Source organism: Neomonachus schauinslandi, chromosome 15 (assembly GCF_002201575.2).
Source record: "Neomonachus schauinslandi chromosome 15, ASM220157v2, whole genome shotgun sequence".
NCBI lineage: Eukaryota > Metazoa > Chordata > Mammalia > Carnivora > Phocidae > Neomonachus > Neomonachus schauinslandi.
Window position 1 is genome coordinate 18671080 of NC_058417.1, and position 20845 is coordinate 18691924.

Below are 20845 nucleotides of genomic sequence, written 5' to 3' on the forward strand. Positions count from 1 at the left end.
GACTTTCTCCTCCCTGTGCGGGCTGGCTGATAGCCAAGTCCTCTGCACCCATCAGCCACTGCCCCAACCCACAAGCATGCTACAGCACAGTCCAGCCTTTTTTGGTCTTGCCCTGAGGGCAGTACAAACCAGCTGAATCCAACTTTACTCTGTCACAAGTACGCAGGGGACTTCAAGGATCATAAAGTTAAGGTTTGCCAACCTAAGGTCAAATTACAGGTCTTAATGTCATTTGAAGTTATTTAAATCAACTGAAATTGTGAAGGACAGCGTGACTGCTGAGTGTGAGGCGCCCTGTGCAGCACTAAAATAGGAAATCGGGTCTGAACATAAATGATCTCTTGCCAGTTCTCCAAATGGCATGCTTTTGGCAATCAGAGAAAGCAGTATAATTTTGATAAAATCCTATAGCTAGAATCTGACCCGACCACATCTCTCCTACCTTCCCTTGGTCACTCAACTCTATGTTAGTATCATCCTGTTATTATCTTCTCCACAAATGGGAAATTTAAGCGTGTTTCTACTTACTATATCCTGCAATCTTCCTTTCACCTTGGCACTATGATTTTCACATGAAAATGTAGCAAGCAATCTGGACTTCTCAGAGAATGCATCTTCCAGAAATGCAATTTTTACCTGATCACATATGTTGGTTGGAGTAAATAATATCATGGTGTGAAGAATAAGTAATGCTATCTTATCATTTTCAAATTATAAAGCAGATGTATTACAAAGTAAAATGCAAAGAAAAAAAAATCACAACAGGTTTAAAGATAAGATGCTTTTGTGGTTTTTGTAAAACAGGATTCTCAAGAAGTAACTTGGGCACATTTTGTATTGGTTTTCAAATTTGTAACTTGCACTGTTCACAGAGCCAACTGTTAAGAACTTCCAGATAATCTCAGTGGCAACAACCAAGTCTTCAAGAGCACACATGACTGGGGGCACCTGGGTGGCTCAGTTGTTAAGTGTCTGCCTTCGGCTCAGGTCATGGTCCCGGGGTCCCGGGATCGAGCCCCGCATCGGGCTCCCTGCTCCGCGGGAAGCCTGCTTCTCCCGCTCCCCCTGCTCGTGTTCCCTCTCTCGCTGTGTGTCTCTCTCTCTGTCAAATAAATAAATAAAATCTTTAAAAAAAAGAGCACACATGACTGAATAAGTTTTGCTTATTCTGCCTCCTCAAAAGGCCCACATCACTAGACTTTCCTTTGGTTACTTTAACCAGATAGACTTACTATAAGCCTGTTGGTTCCCTTAAAAGATTTTCCTTTTGCTCAATAGTTATTTTCCCATTCCGGAGCTTTTCTGTGCTTTTAAAGTAAGTAACAATTACTACAACAGTTCTCGTAGAACAAACCACCAAAAGTGGCCGCCTTCATGAAGCACTAAATCTACAGTAGTAGTACCTGTGCTATTCGTCATCCTTCTTGCATAATGTGCTGTGGTACTGCATCCATCTTACCCTGGGCACACAAAACGAGCACTCAACTTCCCAACATACTTAAGAAACATTTGTGATAGTGGTTTTTTACAAGTCTTTAATTAAAAAACTCAAAAATATATAATCAAGCATTGTACATAATGCATACATTCTTAACATCTGCAGGTAGGATAAATAACAGAAGGCAAAAGCAGATACACTGTATTGCTTCTCTCTGGCAAATCACCAATATTACCGCCTGCAGAAACGTATGATACATGTAAAAAAAAAAAAAAAACATAAAAAAACACAAGCAAAACCATGGTCTTAAAATTGTCCCTTAGTATAAACAAAATATTTAGCAATAATACAGTAGATGGGATTTTTCAAACTGACTGAAATTGGTAATACTTTATACCACTGGGTTAAAGTAGCAAGCTGCTTTCCAAGCTTGAGGCCGGGGCGGGGGGGGAATGACACAGGACAGACAGACAGATGACACACACACACACACACACACACACACACACACTCTCTTCCTAGTTATACCCTGGCTCTGTTTGTATTTAGTAATTTCACTAATTCTATGTCTTGGATGCCATTCCTAAAGAAAACAAAATCCTTTCCCCTTGGGTTTTACTTGCAGGTCAGATGCCTGACCCCCACCCCCAACTGCTTTCTTCAGCCAGTATTACCATCTAACGCAGTGGCCTGGGGCGGGGGGGGAAATAAATTCCTTCCACTTTGCAGCAAGCTAGATATCACAGCTCTACTGAAGCAATATACACATGTTGGAACTAAAAGTGAAAAAAGCAAAAGAGTCCATTCAACACATAGCAGCTTATATCTAAATATATACATGTATGTATATGGTTTCACAGTTAAATTTTAAAAAAATTTACATTTGATATGTCCAGAAATATTTCTCCTGTAGTCTATAAATAATATTTTAATATGCTCAAATGATCAAAATGCACTACAAGAATGTATCAAATTAAATAAATTTTCTAAACCTTGACAAACAGATACTTGAAGTCAGTCAAGCTTGAGGTTTGTGTCAAGTGAGCTCCGTCAGACCCTAGAACCAGGGAAGACTGAGCCCTCTAGATACGATAGGAGAGAAACTCCAAAACTTTGGAAGGAATCGGCAGCTCCTGGACCTCCTGGGTGGGCATCACTCTCCGGATCGACATGCGACACAAATGTTGAAGGCTAGGGACTTGCCTCGGAGTGGCCCAGAAATATACACTTCCATCATGTGTCCTAAACAGAAACAACAACAAAAAAACCCCACAAGCTCAGTCACCTACATTACATGTATTTCAACATCCTACCGCTTAAACAACTAACATCCAAGGCTGTGTATGAGAGTCACAAACTACACATTAAAACCTGATTAAGGAGGCCTAACCAATGATCTCCTCTATGACAAAGTAACAGTATTATAAAGAGCCCTTATGGAAGATTTAGTGACAATAAAATACTGGCTGCTCTGATTAAAAGCCACCTTAGGGTGCCTGGGTGGCTCAGTCGGTTAAGCCTTTGGCTCAGGTCATGATCCCAGGGTCCTGGGATTGAGTCTCCCATTGGGCTCCCCGCGGCCTGCTGCTTCTCCTCCCTCTGCCTGCCACTCCCCCTGCTTGTGCTCTTCCTCTCTCTGTCTCTCTGTCAAATAAATAAATAAAAGCCACCTTAAACTGCCTCTAAAAGAAAACAGAAAAATCAATTTACCCAGCAGCTAAAACACTGCCATCAGTAGAAAAGGCACAGCAAAGACCATTGCTCAAAGGTGCAACTTGAACTGGATAATCCTCATCAATTCTCCAGAACCTCACCATTCTAGAAAGGAAGTAAGTTATCCAGTGAGTATCAGAATATTTAAGGTAAAAGCAACATCTATACTTCAGATAAAAAACGCCGCTCTGTTCTGAGTCATAACCACACATAGATACACACACATATCACTGCAGCAAGCAATTAGTCTAACTCAGTTACTCTAACTTGCTTTATAAAATATTTTCTAGCCTATACCAATCAGTAATTTGGATCAGCTCACACTTAAGAGACTATAATGTACGGCTGCCTGCCCTTCCCAGTGTTCGGATCCATAATGGTCACAACCAGAATATTTCTCCTTATACTCAATTAATATCTGCTCTGAGAATTTTCACAGCCAAATGAAATTTCTCTGGCAAACAACAAGGATGTTAACATTAACATTATGTAATGTAACAACATTACAAAATGAAAAGACTAATTTATGAAAATATTACAATTAACAACATGTCTGTGAATCAAGATTTGCCATCTTATTTTCCCAAAAGGCAAAAAGGTTTTACTCTTTCCGACACATTTAAAAAGCCTTTTCATATAGGCAGAATGTGTCTAGAAACAGCAGAGACTGGATGTGCAAAATCTGAACAAACAGAGAACAGTGACTGCTGGCAAAAAAACAAAAAACAAAACTTTCTCTGTTCTGGAAAAACGATAGTGACTCACTTTCTGAATTAATGTGACCAAACTACTTAATACTGTATACCATGCATATGGTATAATAAAAGCATGAGCAAAAGGAATGGCGATACCTAGGTTCTGCTTCGTACCAATAATCGTACCAGTGTATCTTACTCGTGTGACATTTCATCTTGTAGCCGCAAATGCAGTGGACACAGTGACTCAGCTTTTACCATTTATTTCACTTTGAAAATGCCCTTCTGCTTCAATCTTTACAAGCTATTACTGAAAAATAAATCTGTGAGCTAAAACCTAATTAAAAATCTACCCAGTCTGCCTACACTAGTTAACACACAAGAAACACAGGGAAAGGCATAGATTATCTTTAGTTTGCATGGATACTCTTCTTCAGGCCAATATTCTTTAAGACACATATCTCCCAAAGTCTTGTCTAAAGAAAGAGACATTAAAACCCACACAGCAGAAAGGCTTTTTTAAGCCTTGAAAATGTTTCCAGTAAGTAGAAAGATGAAAGGAAATCTTTAAAAGATAATAATAGGGCGCCTGGGTGGCTCAGATGGTTAAGCGTCTGCCTTCGGCTCAGGTCATGATCCCAGGGTCCTGGGATCGAGTCCCGCATCGGGCTCTCTGCTCCTTGGGAGCCTGCTTCTCCCTCTGCCTCTCTCTCTCTCTCTCATGAATAAATAAATAAAATCTTTAAAAAAAAATAAAATAAAAAATAAAAAAAGATAATAATAGGTCAAACTATAATTCACACACTTACTTATCATCAGCAAGGCTTGCAACATGCAGTCCATCATGACTAAAAGACACAGATCGTACCCATCGGTCATTTGCTCCTCCAGCAAATATTGGAGTAGGTGGGGGAAACAGGTGCCTGAGGTCAAATACATGTTTTCAGTGAAAATGAGAGTTACTTCAAGAAGCGAAACTACCCAGGTACAAAGTACATCTGTCTTTGAATTATGTTTAAACTGGCCTTAATGACCACAATTGAGGAGACTGAGTAGAGCTGATCCAAATTAAATGAAAGGAACCTTAAAAGAATTACTAATCTCCTTTTTACAATGTGGTTCAAGACACTAAGATTAACTCCAATGTTAGTTTCAACCGTTTTTCAAAAACCTTGACACGAAACTCTAAATATAATTAACCACTTCTACAGAGTCATATACTGTCGAATGACAACAACATGATCTGTTATCAAGAGAGCCAATGATAGACTACAATTTTAATCCTACATGTTAGTGATTCTTTTCATGTCGTTTCTTAAAAGCTATACTAATAGCCAGAGATGAACCACAGACTACAATTAATTCATGCTGTACCCACCCAAATTCCATGAGAATGTCTCCAGTATGTGGATCCCAGATATATACTCGAGTATCATAAGATGCAGTAGCCAGTAATGCTCCATCAGGAGAAAAGTCACAAGCTACAACATCATGGTGGTGTCCTTCTAGTTTCCGTATCATGGTATATTTATCCATATTCCAAAGGAAAACCTGCAATAAAAAGGCAAATGTTATAGCTTCATTCAGACACACAGAGGACAAAATGGCACAACTTAATCTAAAACTGCTAAATTTAATTAACATTAAACATTATAAATTATGAATAATTAAAAGAATATGTATGCTCAGTGTCATAGTCAGATTAAAATCAGTCTTTAAGTTAATTAGACATGCAAATTCTATTTCAAATGTTTCTGTTAAATGTTAATTTAAAAATAAGCCTAAACATAAAAAAGGCAATGCAATTTAACCACAGTTATACTGAAATCCATTTATTCCAAAAACTAATTAACTAAAATATATACAAAAATAAATAGGGTTAAGTACTACAAACCCCCTTCTTTTTTTTTCCAGAAACTACCAAATTTTTAAAAAATATACAGACAGAAAATGTAATGTTAACAAATTGTTACTCCATTGGCATCTCCCTTTGAGATAATCACTTGTTTACAATAGGCTTGGGTCACCAACGTGAGCCTAGGAAGAGAAACAGATACTGCAAGCAAAGAGAATTTTCACAGCCAAATGAAATTTCTTTGGCAAACAACAAGGACGTTAAACCACATTACAAAACGAAAAGACTAATTTATGAAAATATTACAATTAACAACGTCTGTGAATCAAGATTTGCCAATCTTAATCTTCCCAAACCAACCACAATCATTAGTCATTTTAAGTATAAAACATTTAAATTACTTTAGTACAAGTTTACATAGTTTTCAACTCTATAAGATCAGTACTTAGACTGTGCAGAATAGTTCTGAATAGGATTCAAATGTTTACTTCAGTCTAGTTATAGGAAATACGAGCTTGGAGGTTTACAACAATCCTAATAAGACAATCTCTCCTCTTGGAGTAAAGCAATCCTTTTTACTACTTTTTTTCTGCACAGACAAAATATTATTACTTCCAAAGAAAAATAAATACAAATTTTAAGTTGGATCAAAGTCTTAAGGTATCTCTAACATCTCAAAGAATTCCAAAAAAAATAGCACAGAGAAACCATTTGAAAGCCAATTACATTACATTAAATTGGTTTCACATGTCAGACTCCCGATTCCATGAGACTGGAAGACTAATTTACTTGGAGGAGTCAGTGGGTTTCACTGCGGGGTGAAATTACTTTAAAAAAGAAAAAAAGAAAGAAAGAAAAGCAGAAAGTGGACATCGACCAGCACCTGTGTACGTACAGTACACCTTGCAGCGGAATGCAAGGTTACTTCATCCTATGGTAAAGGTCGCCCCCAGCCCGGTAGCCAGAGATGCCACTCTTTCTGCCCAGCTAACACCATTGTGCGCCTGTGTGCGAGTGGTGCCAGCATAACCTCAATCACACCAATATTGCTGCCACCACCTGTGACAGGGAAAGCAAGAAGCATATGGAAAACACACAGCCTAAAATAGCAATGTCAATATCTAGCTTTGTTCTTCTTATGATTTTTAAAGAACTGAATACTTTTTTTCTAAACTTCTAACATTTGCAACTATTATCTTAACATACTTCTTGGCTAAATAAAATGCATTTAAAACCAGCCTCCCACCCCCAGTAATTCAGAGTGTATTCTGAATATCCCATGTATTTGGACTTCAACATTTTTCATAAACATCTGAAGCTAATAAGATCTCTTTATACTAAGTCAGAGCTGGTAGACAACTAAAAGAGAGTTCATTAATAAGCATAACCCTCTCAAGAGTCACTTTATACTTAATCTGTCCACAGGTATGCTATGCAAGACAGACCATGTCAATTTCGTCTATAATTCACTCTAGACATACATGAGTGCTGTTTTTATTATTAGATTTTCAAGTTACTTTTTTTCAGTTAAATGTCCAGGACCAGCTGGGAATCAAAACTTTTTAAACAGCAAACTGGACAAAAAAAATAGAACAACAGAGAAGAAAATAATTAGCGGGAATGTCTTAACATTTGGACTAGATCTCTTCTATAGCACATAAACTTTCCTAGATCTTAGAAAAAGTAAATTTGTCATACCCCTTACTTTATGAATATTATCTCTGACTAAAAGCAATCCAATTTCTCACTCCACAATCAATAACTGTATTTCCCTCATGCAAATTCTCCCCCATCGTGAAATAAAATATTTAAGATATTCATGACACCGAGCACAGACTTGTAAGTTACTTAGATTTAAAATGATTATGCACACATTATTATAATCCAGTTCACAAGGAATGTACAAGAACTTTGATACATACTGCTTTACTGGCTCCCACTGAACACAGCATAGAAGAGTCAGGAGAGAATGCACAGCTATAGACCCAGTTCTGATGGCCCCTCAATACTTTCATCATGTTTCCTGAACAAAAAGAAATAACCTGTATTAACCCTAGAGTTCACTTCCAATGAGCAGCATTTCAAAAATGGCAGGATCAGAGAATCACACACTTCTAGAGCAGCAGTGATTTATCTGTAACAAGGGTTAGCTATAAACTAGTTGATTATTTCATAAAGTTCTACTGGAACACAATCATGCCCCTTTGTTTGTTGTGTTACAATGGCAGAGGTAACTAAGGCAGAGACAGCATGGTCCACGAGCCTAAAATATTTACCATCTGGCCCTTCAGGAAAAACCTACTGACCATTCACATATAGAAGATAGAATTCTTTTAGTCTAATCCACTTACTCTACAAATGAAGGACCTGTAACACTTCAAGACTGAGACCTGAGAACACCTTCAAAATGCCTTTCATCCTTTTTCCTTTCTGATCACCTATATTCCACTCCAAAGCCCCTGTGCATTATAGCGATTATGTCTGTATATTTTAACTCTTAATTTTGTAAATGCTTACTGAATGTCGACTGTATGTCAGGCACTGAGGAGACAGCTATGAGTAAGACTAAGTCCCAACTCTCCTGAGCTTACATTTTAATGAGGCCACATTTTTTTTTTGTTTTGAGGGGTGGGGAGGAGAAGAGGGAGAGAGAGAATCCCAAGCAGGCTCTATGCCCAGGATGGAGCCCGACGAGTGGCTTGATCTCACGACCCTGAGATCATGACCTGAGCTCAAATCAAGAGACGCTTAACCAAATGAGCCCCAGGTGCCCCTGAGTCTATATTCTTAAAACATATGCACACAACTGAAAATGTGTTGAGAAAGCAAGCAGCTTTCGATATGCAAAAGAAAATAAAAATTTAATAACCGAACTGTTATAATTGTTGGGATATCTCCAACCCTCAAAGCCGAGCATTCAGAGAATGCTAAGATGCAGAGGTCCATCGTGGTTTGGTAAGATGAGCGTATTATTTTAGTAGGCAATGGTTATTACCCATCAGCTGGAACAAGTCTCCAAACCTCAGAGTTTTGTTTCCTACTACATTCAATTTAAGTCACAATACTTCCAAAGCAAACCCTCAACCTTGAGCCTGAGGCTGTTAGAGGACTAGCAGATCTTATTTAAATGTAAGGTGTTAGCCAAAACTGTAAACTTTCTTATTAGTGGCTAAGAAGCGGAAAGAGATGCTCATCTCTGGTCCTCTCAAATGAGGTAAGACTTTCCGAAACTTTCTATGCACTGCGATTAACGAAGTTTCAGAAAAACCTGAGTACTTAACACTAACATACCTTTATTCTTTTATTAAAGATATTTATTTATTTGTTTGTTTGTCAGAGAGAGAGAGAGAGTGCACAAGCAGGGGGAGCAGCGGACAGAGGGAGAAGCAGGCTCCCCGCTGAGCAGGTAGCCCGATGTGGGGCTCGATCCCAGGACCCTGGGATCATGACCTGAGCCAAAGGCAGCGGCCTGACTGACTGAGCCACCCAGGCATCCCTAACATACCTTTTATTATACTGGATAGCAAGTCTTTTGATAATTTCTTACTTAACCTATCCAACTTATTATTATGCTTATTAACTTTTAGGAGCTATAAATCCTGGTATATAAATGTCTTAATCTAAGTTTTATTAGATTACTAAATTGTGTTACTTCGAGCTCTACTTAAATTTTTGCTAAGCAAATGAAGTTAATAACCTTCCCTAAGATGAAGAAAATAAACTAACACATTTATAAAACGCTAAAATTGACCCAGATTTTGTCCTCATATAGTTGATACAGATCTATGTGGTTAGTTTCTAAATAATATCAGATTGTTTAGAGTAACTGCTGGTTCCTGTTCTGGGTCACATTTATGGTTCCGTTTGATCTGCACAAGGAAAGGGACCAAACAATTAAGCAGAGAACAGGAAACTTTGATCATAGGCCACTTTTAAAGTCAAATGCCCCAAATGATCAACACTTCTTGACATCTCTCAGTAGTAATGTTATGAAACCCATTCTGTTTCACAGCCTGGAAAAAAGACATACCATCATCTTTCAGGTCCCACACTCTCAGAGTTTTGTCTCTTGAAGCTGATACTAGGATCAAGCTCCCATCTGGAGCAAAAGTTAAATCTCTGACCACTTCAGTATGATCTACCAAGTTAAGGAGGAGTTTTCCTAAATGCAATGGAAGAGGGAAAAAAGACAATGTTGTTAATTTTTATCAGCTTCTTTCTTTAAAATAGGGTTCTTCACCATAAAACACATTATATAGAAATACTTGTCACCTCCTTAGTTTCCCAAGTGTAAAGTGACTTAATAGTGCTTTTACCATCGCCTTTAAAGATTCTCTATTTACACAGTTGTAAAATGTATTATTTCCAGGATAACAAAGCCTAAATTTATTAGATCAGCTTAAAGAGAATTCCTGAAACGTAAACAAGTTAATTCACCATCAGGAAAACCTACCTTATCACTTTTTAATCTTTGTATAGTATGATTTTAAATATAAAATCCAATTTTCCCTTTTCTTTTTCTTGGATTACTAACAGACTGTCAAACTCCCCCAAAAGATTCATGTTATCTCACAACCACCTAAATTTTCAAAAATAATCAGTGAAAAAATATACTTTATTCATCTAATATTGTGAGAGTTCTGTTTTCTATGAAAATCTATGTGCTTTCCTTAAATTTTTTTTAAGAATCCAATCAAATTTACTCTCTATCGTCATTCAATATTAGTAACACCTGCTGTATTCTACTCTACATAGTTTTAATGCTCATTTAAAAAAAAAGGCCTTCACATTTTTGACATATACTATCAGCCAGAAACTGTTTAGTCAGTGAATAACACGTTCACTTTTAATTGCCCAAAGAATTTAACTTCTCAACCTATCTAGTTAAACTTTAGATACAATGTCACTAAAACTTCCAAAGGTTAGACAATGATTGTTGAAAACCGGATTTGCCTTGAAAGCCTCCAAGCTATCACTGAAAAAGTATGTAAGACAACACCTTGCCATTTGAGCCATAAACTAAGTTACTAATTTATAAATGATAATTAACTAAACATTCCTTAGGCATGTCCTTCTTGCTGTAACATTCTCTGAAGAGTGACCAAGCAGTGAGAACTCTATTTTCTTAAAATAAAACCATGAGCTGAAGATGCTATGCAGGCCAATCATAAAGACACATCCATAGAACCAATTCTTGCTTTTCAGTGAGTTAAAATCCTCAAATCACGTAGTGCCTAGGAGAGATGCCCTGCATCATAAAATAATCAGGTTTGCTTTTCAAACTATGGCCCCATACCTGTATATACATCCCATATTTTGATACGTCCATTGTTTAACCCTGTGGCAAGGAGCAGCTGATCCTGTCCAAATCTGAATTGATGCCATTCTATGTTGACACAGCGACTCTGTTTTTCTGGAACTGAAGATCCAAAAGCAAGACTCCAGACTATGTCACCACAGTCTATAATATGTTCACGAGGCTTATTTTTCTGACCACCATCACTGTTTTGCCTTGACAATCTCAAACTGCTTGAATTGGTGATATTTTTGGTGCCATGCAAGAGACTGAAGGGAAAAAAGGTCATATCTAGTTACTATTTACTCTGGACTCCTACAGATACTAAATGATAAATGTTTGTTAAAATAACCACAATATTATCATAGTGATACTGAATAACAACCAAATTCTATGGATGGGAAGGCGAAAAGTTGCTATTAGCTATGAGCATATGACCAAATAAACTCAAATCAAAAGACATTTTCAGTTGCTAAGAAAGAGATTAAGTTCAACAATAAAGCAATGTATAATTTCTTTGTGTCAAAATTTTCCTCAAAACCACTGTATCAATTAGGACTTCTTTAGCTAACCTAAAATAAGTATAAACAAGCAAAAAACAAAACAAAAAACTGGATATTTATGTAAAGGTCAACTAGACACAAAAAGGAGGGAGAGATTAGATTTAATATATATTTTAGAAAAACTTTCAACAAATCCACCAGAGGAACTTTAGGTACATAAAAAATAATTACACAATCATCATAACACTGTTATCTAATAAAATGTTGTGAAATCCAAAAAGCATCACATCACAAAGGTCACCTGCCCTGGCACAACGCAATATATACACTACCAAGGAACCAGTAATCTGCTTTTTAATACAAAGACACAAAAGCATCTGAGAAAGTATTCTATAATGTATAAGGCCAAATAATTCTTCCTACAAATTTTCCAATATATTCAGCTTATGATTAAAATACATTTACAACAGCCTACAAAGGAAAAACTTAAATATCAAAATCTTTTTATTACTCCACACAGAAAATAGTAAATTCTACAAAGAGATACAAAACACAGAAAAAGAAGAGAATCTTACAAGTTCTTAAGGCACTGGGACCACGGAACAAGCTTTACTGTACGATGTCCTTGTGACCAAGCAAAGTACGAACCATCTGGAGCAAAAGCAACAGTCCAATTTTCACGACCACATTTCTTGTCAAAAGGAGCTACTGGAGCTAAAAGTTCACCTATAGTACGTGATCTCACTAAAAGAAAAAAATATATATATGTCACATATAACCAATAATGAATTTGAGACTGCCTCCATATTAATTTGGGACTCTCAACTCCATTGAGTTTCCATGCAGACAATTCTACCCTCTGAAGGGAGATAATGTGCTGTGAAGACCCTTTAATGATATAACTAACTTCAAGTTTTGATAAAGTGATTTTTAACATCTCCCACCCAAGAGCTTGTTTAGAAGGCTTCAATAAAAAAACTGGTTAAGTGATAATAATGTAATGATATATCAGGGTTAGCAATTACTAAAGTCCTGACTTTTGCATTATCTTATGTTTTCATCAAATTACTAACATTTAAAGTGCAACAGGCTAACTTTGTAAGAAAAGTAACTTCCAGTAAGTTTGTAGTTTTCAAAAACCACAAACCACTATAAAATACATTGTATCATTATTCAAAGGAAAGCACTATTAAATGGTCTCTTTAAACATGAATATTTTTTTTAAGATTTTATTTTTTAAGTTATCTCCACACCCAACGTGGGGCTTCAACTCACAATCCCGACACCAACAGTCACATGCTCCACTAAGTGAGCCAGCCAGGCGCCCCCACATGAGTATTTTTTGAGGCCCAGGTCACCAAAAAAAAAAAAAAAAAAAATCACAAAACTCCTAGAACTAGAAGAGACTTAAACGTTATTTAGTACAATCTCCCAACCAGTGCTTTAAAATGCATTACACAGGGGCGCCTGGGTGGCTCAGTCGTTAAGCGTCTGCCTTCAGCTCAGGTCATAATCCCAGGGTCCTGGGTTCAAGCCCCGCATCGGGCTCCCCACTCGGCAGGAAGCCTGCTTCTCCCTCTCCCACTCCCCCTGCTGTGTTCCCTCTCTCGCTGTGTCTCTCTCTGTCAAATAAATAAATAAAATCTTTAAAAAAAAAAAAAATAAAGGGCGCCTGGGTGGCTCAGTTGGTTAAGCGACTGCCTTCGGCTCAGGTCATGATCCTGGAGTCCCGGGATCGAGTCCCGCGTCGGGCTCCCTGCTCTGCAGGGGGTCTGCTTCTCCCTCCGACCCTCCCCCCTCTCATGTGTTCTCTCTCTCAAATAAATAAATAAAATCTTTAAAAAAAATAAAAATAAAAAAATAAAAATAAAAAAAATAAAAAAAAAAATAAAATGCATTACACATTTGTGATCCTCAAATAGTGGTCCTCAAGTGTCTTAATGGTGGGCCATAAACTGACCCCAAAATGGAAGTGATTCTTTTGGTTTTTAAGGACAGAGAATAAACAATCTCATAGATTTTTAATTTAGTTAAGAGTAAAAAATAAATTTAGGGGCACCTGGGTAGTTCAGTCGGTTTAGCATCTGCCTCCAGTGTGGGTCTGGATCTCACGGTCCTGGGACCGAGCCCCACGTTGGGCTCCCTGCTCAATGGGAAGTCTGCTTCTCCCTCTCCTTCTGCTGCTCCCCCTGCTTGTACTCTCTCGCTCACGCTCACGTGCCCTCTCAAATAAATAAAATCTTAAAAAAAAAAGAGTACTTAAATTTATCATTCATAACAAAAACTGGCGTTATTACCAGAGTATACAGAGACTTTTTGTTCTGCATTTAACATGAAGTATGATCAACAAGCTCCTACTGTAGATGTGTGCATGCAAACTTGGCCAGAATTTCCTCAATTTGGGGAATCTTTTTTTTTTTAAAGATTATTTATTTATTTGACAGAGAGAGCGAGCGAGAGAGACAGGGAACACAAGCACGGGGAGTGGGAAAGGGAGAAGCAGGCTTCCTGCCGAGCAGGGAGCCCGATGCGGGGCTCGATCCCAGGACCCTGAGATCATGACCTGAGCCAAAGTCAGTCACTTAACCAACTGAGCCACCCAGGTGCCCCTGGGGAAAGAATCTTTATCAGTGTATCACCATTGCTTTCTTGGGTTGGTCTTGATTTCAAATTTTGCTACTCTTCCTTAGGTATAAATTAGTATCACTTTAGTTTCCCTACTATCTATTTTGTGATTAGTTGTCTAGCTAACTCTTACAGTGTATTTTTAGGTTTTTGGCTTAAACTTCCCAACAACTAAACTACATATACCCCACGTATTGCAGTTCAAATAAGAACCACTTTTACTGCTAGACCATATACATACAACCCCCCCCCCATGTACTCATTGAGGTGACACTTCAAGTCTCAATGTGTGCTCTGACAATAGCCAGTGGAACACCCGGCATATGACGGGTGATCAGTAAATATTTATTGAATAAACATAGAAGCACAGGTATAAGTTCCCATTCTTAAATGATTTCAACATTTCCTTGTCCAAGTTTTTGGTACATTAACAAATGAGCTATGGTTTAAAAAGCAAAAGAGGGGTGCCTGGCTGGCTCAGTTGGTAAAACATGTGACTGCTGATCTTGGGGCTGTAGGTCTGAACCCCACGTTGGGTGTAGAGATTACTTAAAAATCTAAAAAAAAAAAAGGTAAGGGCGCCTGGGTGGCTCAGTTGGTTAAGCGACTGCCTTCGGCTCAGGTCATGATCCTGGAGTCCCTGGATCGAGTCCCGCATCGGGCTCCCTGCTCAGCGGGGAGCCTGCTTCTCCCTCTGACCCTCCCCCCTCTCATGTGCTCTCTCTCTCATTCTCTCTGTCTCAAATAAATAAATAAAATCTTTAAAAAAAAAAAAAAGGTAAGAAAAATTGAGACCCGTATTTCTGATATTCACAAATATGAATACCTAATAAGGCTTATTCTATTTTTGTGCAGCTGACATTATCAAAAATCTTCCTCCTTGCCACTCCACCCACTCAGTCCCGATTCTGACCTAAGAGAGTAAGCTTAATCCTGCTCTCACATGACAGTCATATATTGAAGACAGCCATGACATCAGCAACTATATCTTTTCATCAGGATAAACTCCATATGCCTTTCAATCATTCCTTAGATTACATGGTTTCAAGTCCATTCTCCAACTTCGCCTTCATCACTTTTCTGGAGAAACTCCAGTTGGTAATGGTCTTCATAAAAGTGGCACCCAGAACTAAACACAATACCTCAGGTGTGGTTTGATCAAAGCAGCAGAGCCCCCACCTATTCCCACCCCAATTAAGATGACATTACTTTCATCAGCAGTTACATGACTTTCTTAATATAAAATCCACAAACCAGTGACCCTCATATGCCTACAGAATGATTTTTTTTTTAAAGATTTTTATTTATTTGACAGAGAGACAGTGAGAGAGGGAACACAAGCAGGGGGAGTGGCAGGCAGAGGGAGAAGCAGGCTCCCCGCAGAACAGGGCTCGATCCCAGGACCCCAGGATCATGACCTGAGCCGAAAGCAGTCGCTTAACCAACTCAGCCACTCAGGCGCCCCTGAAAAAAAATTTTTTAAGTTAAACCTTTATTACCTGCAGCTGTTTAATATGATTTAATGACCTTGTATAAGGGAAAAGCTGCCTGCCATGGGAACTCAGCCATAAAATACAATACTACATTATCTGTACAGGAGTAACACACTGAGTTACTGCTGAACCAAGCGAACCAGATTTAGCTCCTTCTTCACATTCCTCTCCGCAATTTCATAACCAGAAAGGGAGGATCTGGTATAGTGCCTTGTAAAGAGGGCCGTAGCTCCAGGCAGTACTCCCTGTCTCACAGGACTTCTTTAAATTTTTTTTTTTTTTAAGATTTTATTTATTTGCGAGAGAGAGAATGAGAGACAGAGAGCATGAGAGGGAGGAGGGTCAGAGGGAGAAGCAGACTCCCTGCTGAGCAGGGAGCCTGACGTGGGACTCGATCCCGGGACTCCGGGATCATGACCTGAGCCGAAGGCAGTCGCTTAACCAACTGAGCCACCCAGGTGCCCCTCACAGGACTTCTTTAATCAGTCAAGGAATCTTGCCTCTCCTCTTTCAGTACTTGAGAAACAGAGTTGTAATTAATATCCAAGAAAAGAGGGGAAAAGTTAAGTCCTTACTGAAAGATACAAAGCTACATAGAGATGTTACTGTTTCACTCTGTATCCAAATGGTACTTCCAAAGTAAAGAAAGAAACAAAGAAACAAAAACTGGGTTTTGGGTTGTTTCTTGTTTTCCTAAAGCATAGGAAAGGACAAAGTTCAGATATTTGGGACTTGGCTAATAATTTTATACTACAGCCAGGAAATAACACTGAGACCTAACTAAATAAGAAAAATTTTAACTGAAAAGGCTACTACTTAGTGGATGGTTCTTCCACCTTATGCAGGTATGCTCAGTAGCTCTATCCAGCTCTTAGAAGACAGGACTGGAAAGTTTTCAAAACAGTTCATCAAGATGAAGTAAAACAGATAAATGAAAGGCAGATCACTTATCTGTGATACTATTGTGTAGGAGAGGAGGAAAAAAAGCCCACTGGACTAGGAATAAGAACTTTTGGGTTCCATGTTCCACTTTAGGACCTACTTAATAGTCTTAAAATACTAAAATAAAGTTAGGCATGAATTTTGTTTTCTCTGTATTTTTAAAATAGTTATTAGAACCAGGGTTAAAGTCCCCTCCTAACCTGCCATTCAACCTTACCCTTAAAAGAACAAAAGTCCAGAATTCTAAGATAGCGGTCTCTAGATATAAAAACTGAACCCACATACAGGATAGAGGGCCTTTAGGTTACTTCAGCTTCTCCCTCTCTCTAGAAATACCTCCTCCATGTATTTAAAGGCATACATAAAGAACGGGGAAATGCAAAGCGTCTCTGCTCACTAGCCACCTCCAATTTTCATTTAATTAACACAGTAAGTTTAGTGTTGGACTTTTTGTTGGGGCGGGTGCTAAACCTGTTTTTTTAAATGGAAACTGTACATATATAAGTTGTATAATATGACTTAAGTTCAATGTTTACTAAGCCTATCCATCAATGCACAGCTCTAACTCCCCCCCAGAACTGTGCCAGTTATTTTCCCGTAAGAGGGAATTTAAATGTGAGGTGCTCTCAACGGAGCCCCCGAGGCGGTCTTCACGCAAACGTCTAGGATCTATTGCCCTGACTTCGGTGTGGCAGGGCTAGCCTCTCGACCAGTTTCTAGACAGCCTTTTCAGAAAGTTCTCTTTCATACAAGAGCTTTTCTTCTGTCACTCCACCCAACCATTCTGCTCCTCCCCGCTCTTATGTGTAGAAAAGATAATTGAGTCTCCTCCCCCGAACCGCTGCTTTCCTTAACGCCACACCATTTTTTGCTTTTTCCAGGCTGATGGCACCTCTTCGGTCGCATTTCTCCTTTAAGAGTGGTTGAAATACATGAGGACCCCTCCCCTTTCATTACACTCCGAACACATAAGTTTACTTTTCCCGTAGTAAAATCAGAGAGCCCAAGACTTCCCCAGCACTCGCCTATCCACTCGACGCCCCAGAGAATCTCAGGACGGCCGTGCGCGGACCTCTTTAGAGGAAACTGGGGTTCCCCCGAGGGTGGGTGTCCACCCCCGGCCACACGGTGAGGACGGCCCTGGGCGCCCAGGTTCCCCTGGACCCGAAGATCCGCCCACTGCCTCCCGCCGAGCCGGGCGCACAGTAGGTGCTGGATCAACGTCGACCCCATTTACCCCTCGGTGACACCCCCCGGAGGGGCCGCTTCCTTCCTCTTCGCTCCAGGGCTTGGCCCCGGCTCACCCTTCTTCACTTAACACTCAGACGCTTCCTCCTCCGGGGACTCCCTGCCTCTCCGCAGCCCCGGCGCTCTCACCAGCACCCCTCACCCACCGTCCCATTCCTCACCGATCTCTTTCTCGTTGACCCTCGGGGGAAAGCTGGCCATCTATGGGGCACCGTCTGATTCCGGGGACGCGATGCGGACGCAACGACAGAGAAGGGATCGGCGAGCGCTGAGGGGCGTGACGCGGGCTCGGTCCCTCCCGGACCGGGGGACGGAGGGGGGGGGCGGGGGCGGTGGCGGAAGTCTCTGCCGACTGCCCCGGGAAAGACGCGGAAGGCCTCGGACCAAACTACGGAGTCAAACACAGACAATAGACCCCGTTCCCTGCCTCAAGCCTACGGACCGCGACACTCCCTCCAACGCCGACGACCGCAAACCAGACACTGGAGACAAAATGGCGGGCGGCGCGGGAGATAGCAGGGCGGCGCGGGCGGGGTCTCGTGACGCCATCGCCCGAGGCCCCGCCCCCCGACGCTCGGGACGTGACGGCCTGGGCTTGGCGCCCCGCCCCCCGCCGGGTGCGCGCGGGGGTTTCTGCGAGAACAGGACCGGCTGCGGCAGGAAGAGGGCCGAGGCGGAGGCGGAACAGGGGTTGCCTCCCCAACCCAGCCGAGGCCGGAACGTTGAGTACGAACTGTGCTCCTAGCTCGGTCTTGTCCCGTCCCCACCCCCCGGGACCGCAGCGTGGTCTGTATTTCTAAGTTCAGTTGCCTTCGAAAAGGCAAACGGAGAATTGTATAATACATATTAGCCCACCGCTTAAAAGATGGCGTGGAATTTAAACTGGCTGAACCAAAAGGAACAAAAAAGACATTTAAGATTTTACCCCGATTTGGCCACCTCCCCAGCCCTTACGTGCTTGATGCAAAAAATGAGTTGAGAATGAACACCGGTCGCTATGCCCCAGGCTTGTGGCGGCGGTCATCCTGACCTGGGCGGCCGGTGTTTGCAAGGGTCGAGGTGCCCGGGCGTGCGGGCAGCCCACCCTGCCCGAGGACCCCCCTGCGCTGCCTTTGTGCTGGCTGCTCCTGCATCCGACGGCCCCGCAAGGCGGGTGGTCGGCGCTGCCCGGGCCTCTGCCGAGGCAGACTCCGCCGGATCAGCTCAGACCGAGGCCCCGGATTCACACAGGGCTGATGAAAGTGTCTGTCTGCCAGAGCCACGTTGGTTCCCGATCACAGATGACATACTTGCATTTTAAGGGGCCCTTCTGTGGACTCTAATCTGTGTTCCAGTGGAGGACATCCAAGGCTGGGAATTTCAAGTATGTGGCAGATACTGCTGGGAGAGGAGTTGCATTAATCAAACTCTTCTGAGAGTTCTCAAATGACAACACGTCGGGCATATCTCCTTTTCTTTGCATGTTAATTATTCCAATAGTGAAATGTTTAATAGCAGGTAAAAGAAATCAACCCCTCTCTTTTATTTTCAGTCAACATATTTATTTATTTTTATATAAAGATTTTATTTATTTATTTGACAGAGAGAGAGCACAAGTAGGCAGAGTGGCAGGCAGATGGAGAGGGAGAAGCAGGCTCTCCCCTGGGCAGGGAGCCGGATGTGGGGCTCGATCCCAAGACCCCAGGATCATGACCTGAGCCGAAGGCAGCCGCTTAACGGACTGAGCCACCCAGGCGCCCCTCAGTCAACATATTTATTGACTGCTTACTCTGTGCTAGGCACTGGGGCTAGTTGTTGAGTATTTAGAATAGAACAAAACAATTTTAATGCAGTCTTGTAGCTCATATATCAACATTTATATCAGTCCCTTTTCATTGTTTAACCAACCTTTATTACCTCTGTTCACTTATACTATACCCTACAAATTCATGGAAAATACCAGTTCTTGAGTGCCTGAATTCCTATGGTGGCTTTTTTAGACAATTGTTTAATTCCACTGTAGTTATTCCTGCTCTCCAACAAACTTCCTGACCCATTTTCTCAACCGAAGTACAACAGTGGAATGAAAAACAATTTTATGATTTGTGTACTCATTAGTGATAATATCTAATATTTATTGGATCCATGCTACATGCTAGGCACCGTTCCATATAAGTGCTTTTGTGGATTAACTCATTTAATACCCACAACAGTATGAGTAGCATATTAATCATTCACATTTTACACTTAGTAACTTGACAACAGTCGTGGAGCTACTTAGAGGCCAAGTGCTAGATTTGAACCCAAACTTGTCTGACTGCCCTGCCCTATTTCCATGCTACCTCATAAATGAAACCAAGCTTGAAAAGCAAATCTGTATCTGGCATTTCATATCTTTGTTATTTTAATGTCAAATCTGAATGGCCATCTTATCCCCTGCATATCCCGTATAGTTGAAGGTTCTTCAGAGTCCTGCCCCTGGCCCACAGCCTTTTTCTTCTTCCACACTCTCCCTGGGTTATGGCAACTTCTCTTTTGGGTTTAACTACCAACTAAGTGCAGACCTACCTGACCTCTCTCTTGAGCTTAAAATGGGCATATTCAGATACTTACAATAAAGCTCAACACATCAAAACAGCACATCATCTTCTCTCCCAAAGTTGCTCTTTCCTCTATATTCCTTATCCTGGTAAACATGTCCACCCAGTCGCCAAACCAGAGGCGGAGGTATTCTTAGACTCCTTCACCTCTCCCTCAACCCTACCTGGACTCAATCCACAAATTCTGCCCATATTTTCTCAAACTGATCTGGAATCTGTCCTCTGTTCCAGCTCAGCTGTCTCTGTTTTAGCTCAAGATTTTATCTTGTCGTATCATCTCTCTTAACAATCCTTTATAAACCTATCCCCTGAGAAACTACCATAAATACCTTGGTGTATTTCCTTCTAGTCCTTTAAAAATTTTACTAGCTGTGCATCCTTGGGCAAATTATTTAGCCTCCCTATGCCTTAGTCTTCTCATCTATAAAATGGGGATAATAATAATATCTACTTCACAG

At 40.6% G+C, this 20845-nt stretch overlaps 1 protein-coding gene across 4 annotated transcripts; it reads right to left on the reverse strand.

Moving 5' to 3' along the window:
- Positions 1–1526: 1526 nt before the first annotated feature.
- On the reverse strand, positions 1527–18289 carry WSB1 (WD repeat and SOCS box containing 1). Of its 4 annotated transcripts, XM_021704545.2 has the most exons (9): positions 17970–18289; positions 12076–12244; positions 10998–11266; positions 9732–9863; positions 7624–7724; positions 5225–5397; positions 4656–4769; positions 3149–3256; positions 1527–2680 (listed from the first exon to the last, which is right to left on the reverse strand). In XM_021704545.2, exons 1-9 carry the CDS (start codon positions 18007–18009, stop codon positions 2521–2523), a joined length of 1266 nt encoding a protein of 421 aa, XP_021560220.1. In that variant the 5' UTR covers positions 18010–18289; the 3' UTR covers positions 1527–2520. The 4 variants fall into 4 exon arrangements, with proteins under 4 accessions (XP_021560220.1, XP_044777827.1, XP_044777828.1 ...); XM_044921892.1 differs by lacking the exon at positions 4656–4769 and having other exon boundaries at positions 17970–18273; XM_044921893.1 differs by lacking the exons at positions 10998–11266; positions 12076–12244 and having other exon boundaries at positions 17970–18273.
- Between the last annotated feature and the right edge of the window lie 2556 nt (positions 18290–20845).

What these genes read in the sequence shown, in the direction of transcription:
- WSB1 (XM_021704545.2), bottom strand. Translation starts at nt 18,009, where the DNA reads ATGGCCAGCTTTCCCCCGAGGGTCAACGAGAAAGAGATCG. An exon ending in AATATGGGATGTATATACAG is followed by an intron (nt 9,864 to 10,997) that starts GTATGGGGCCAT and finishes CATTGCATTTAG; the next exon opens with GAAAACTCCTCCTTAACTTG. An exon ending in GACATTCTCATGGAATTTGG is followed by an intron (nt 4,770 to 5,224) that starts GTGGGTACAGCA and finishes ATTTGACCTCAG; the next exon opens with GCACCTGTTTCCCCCACCTA.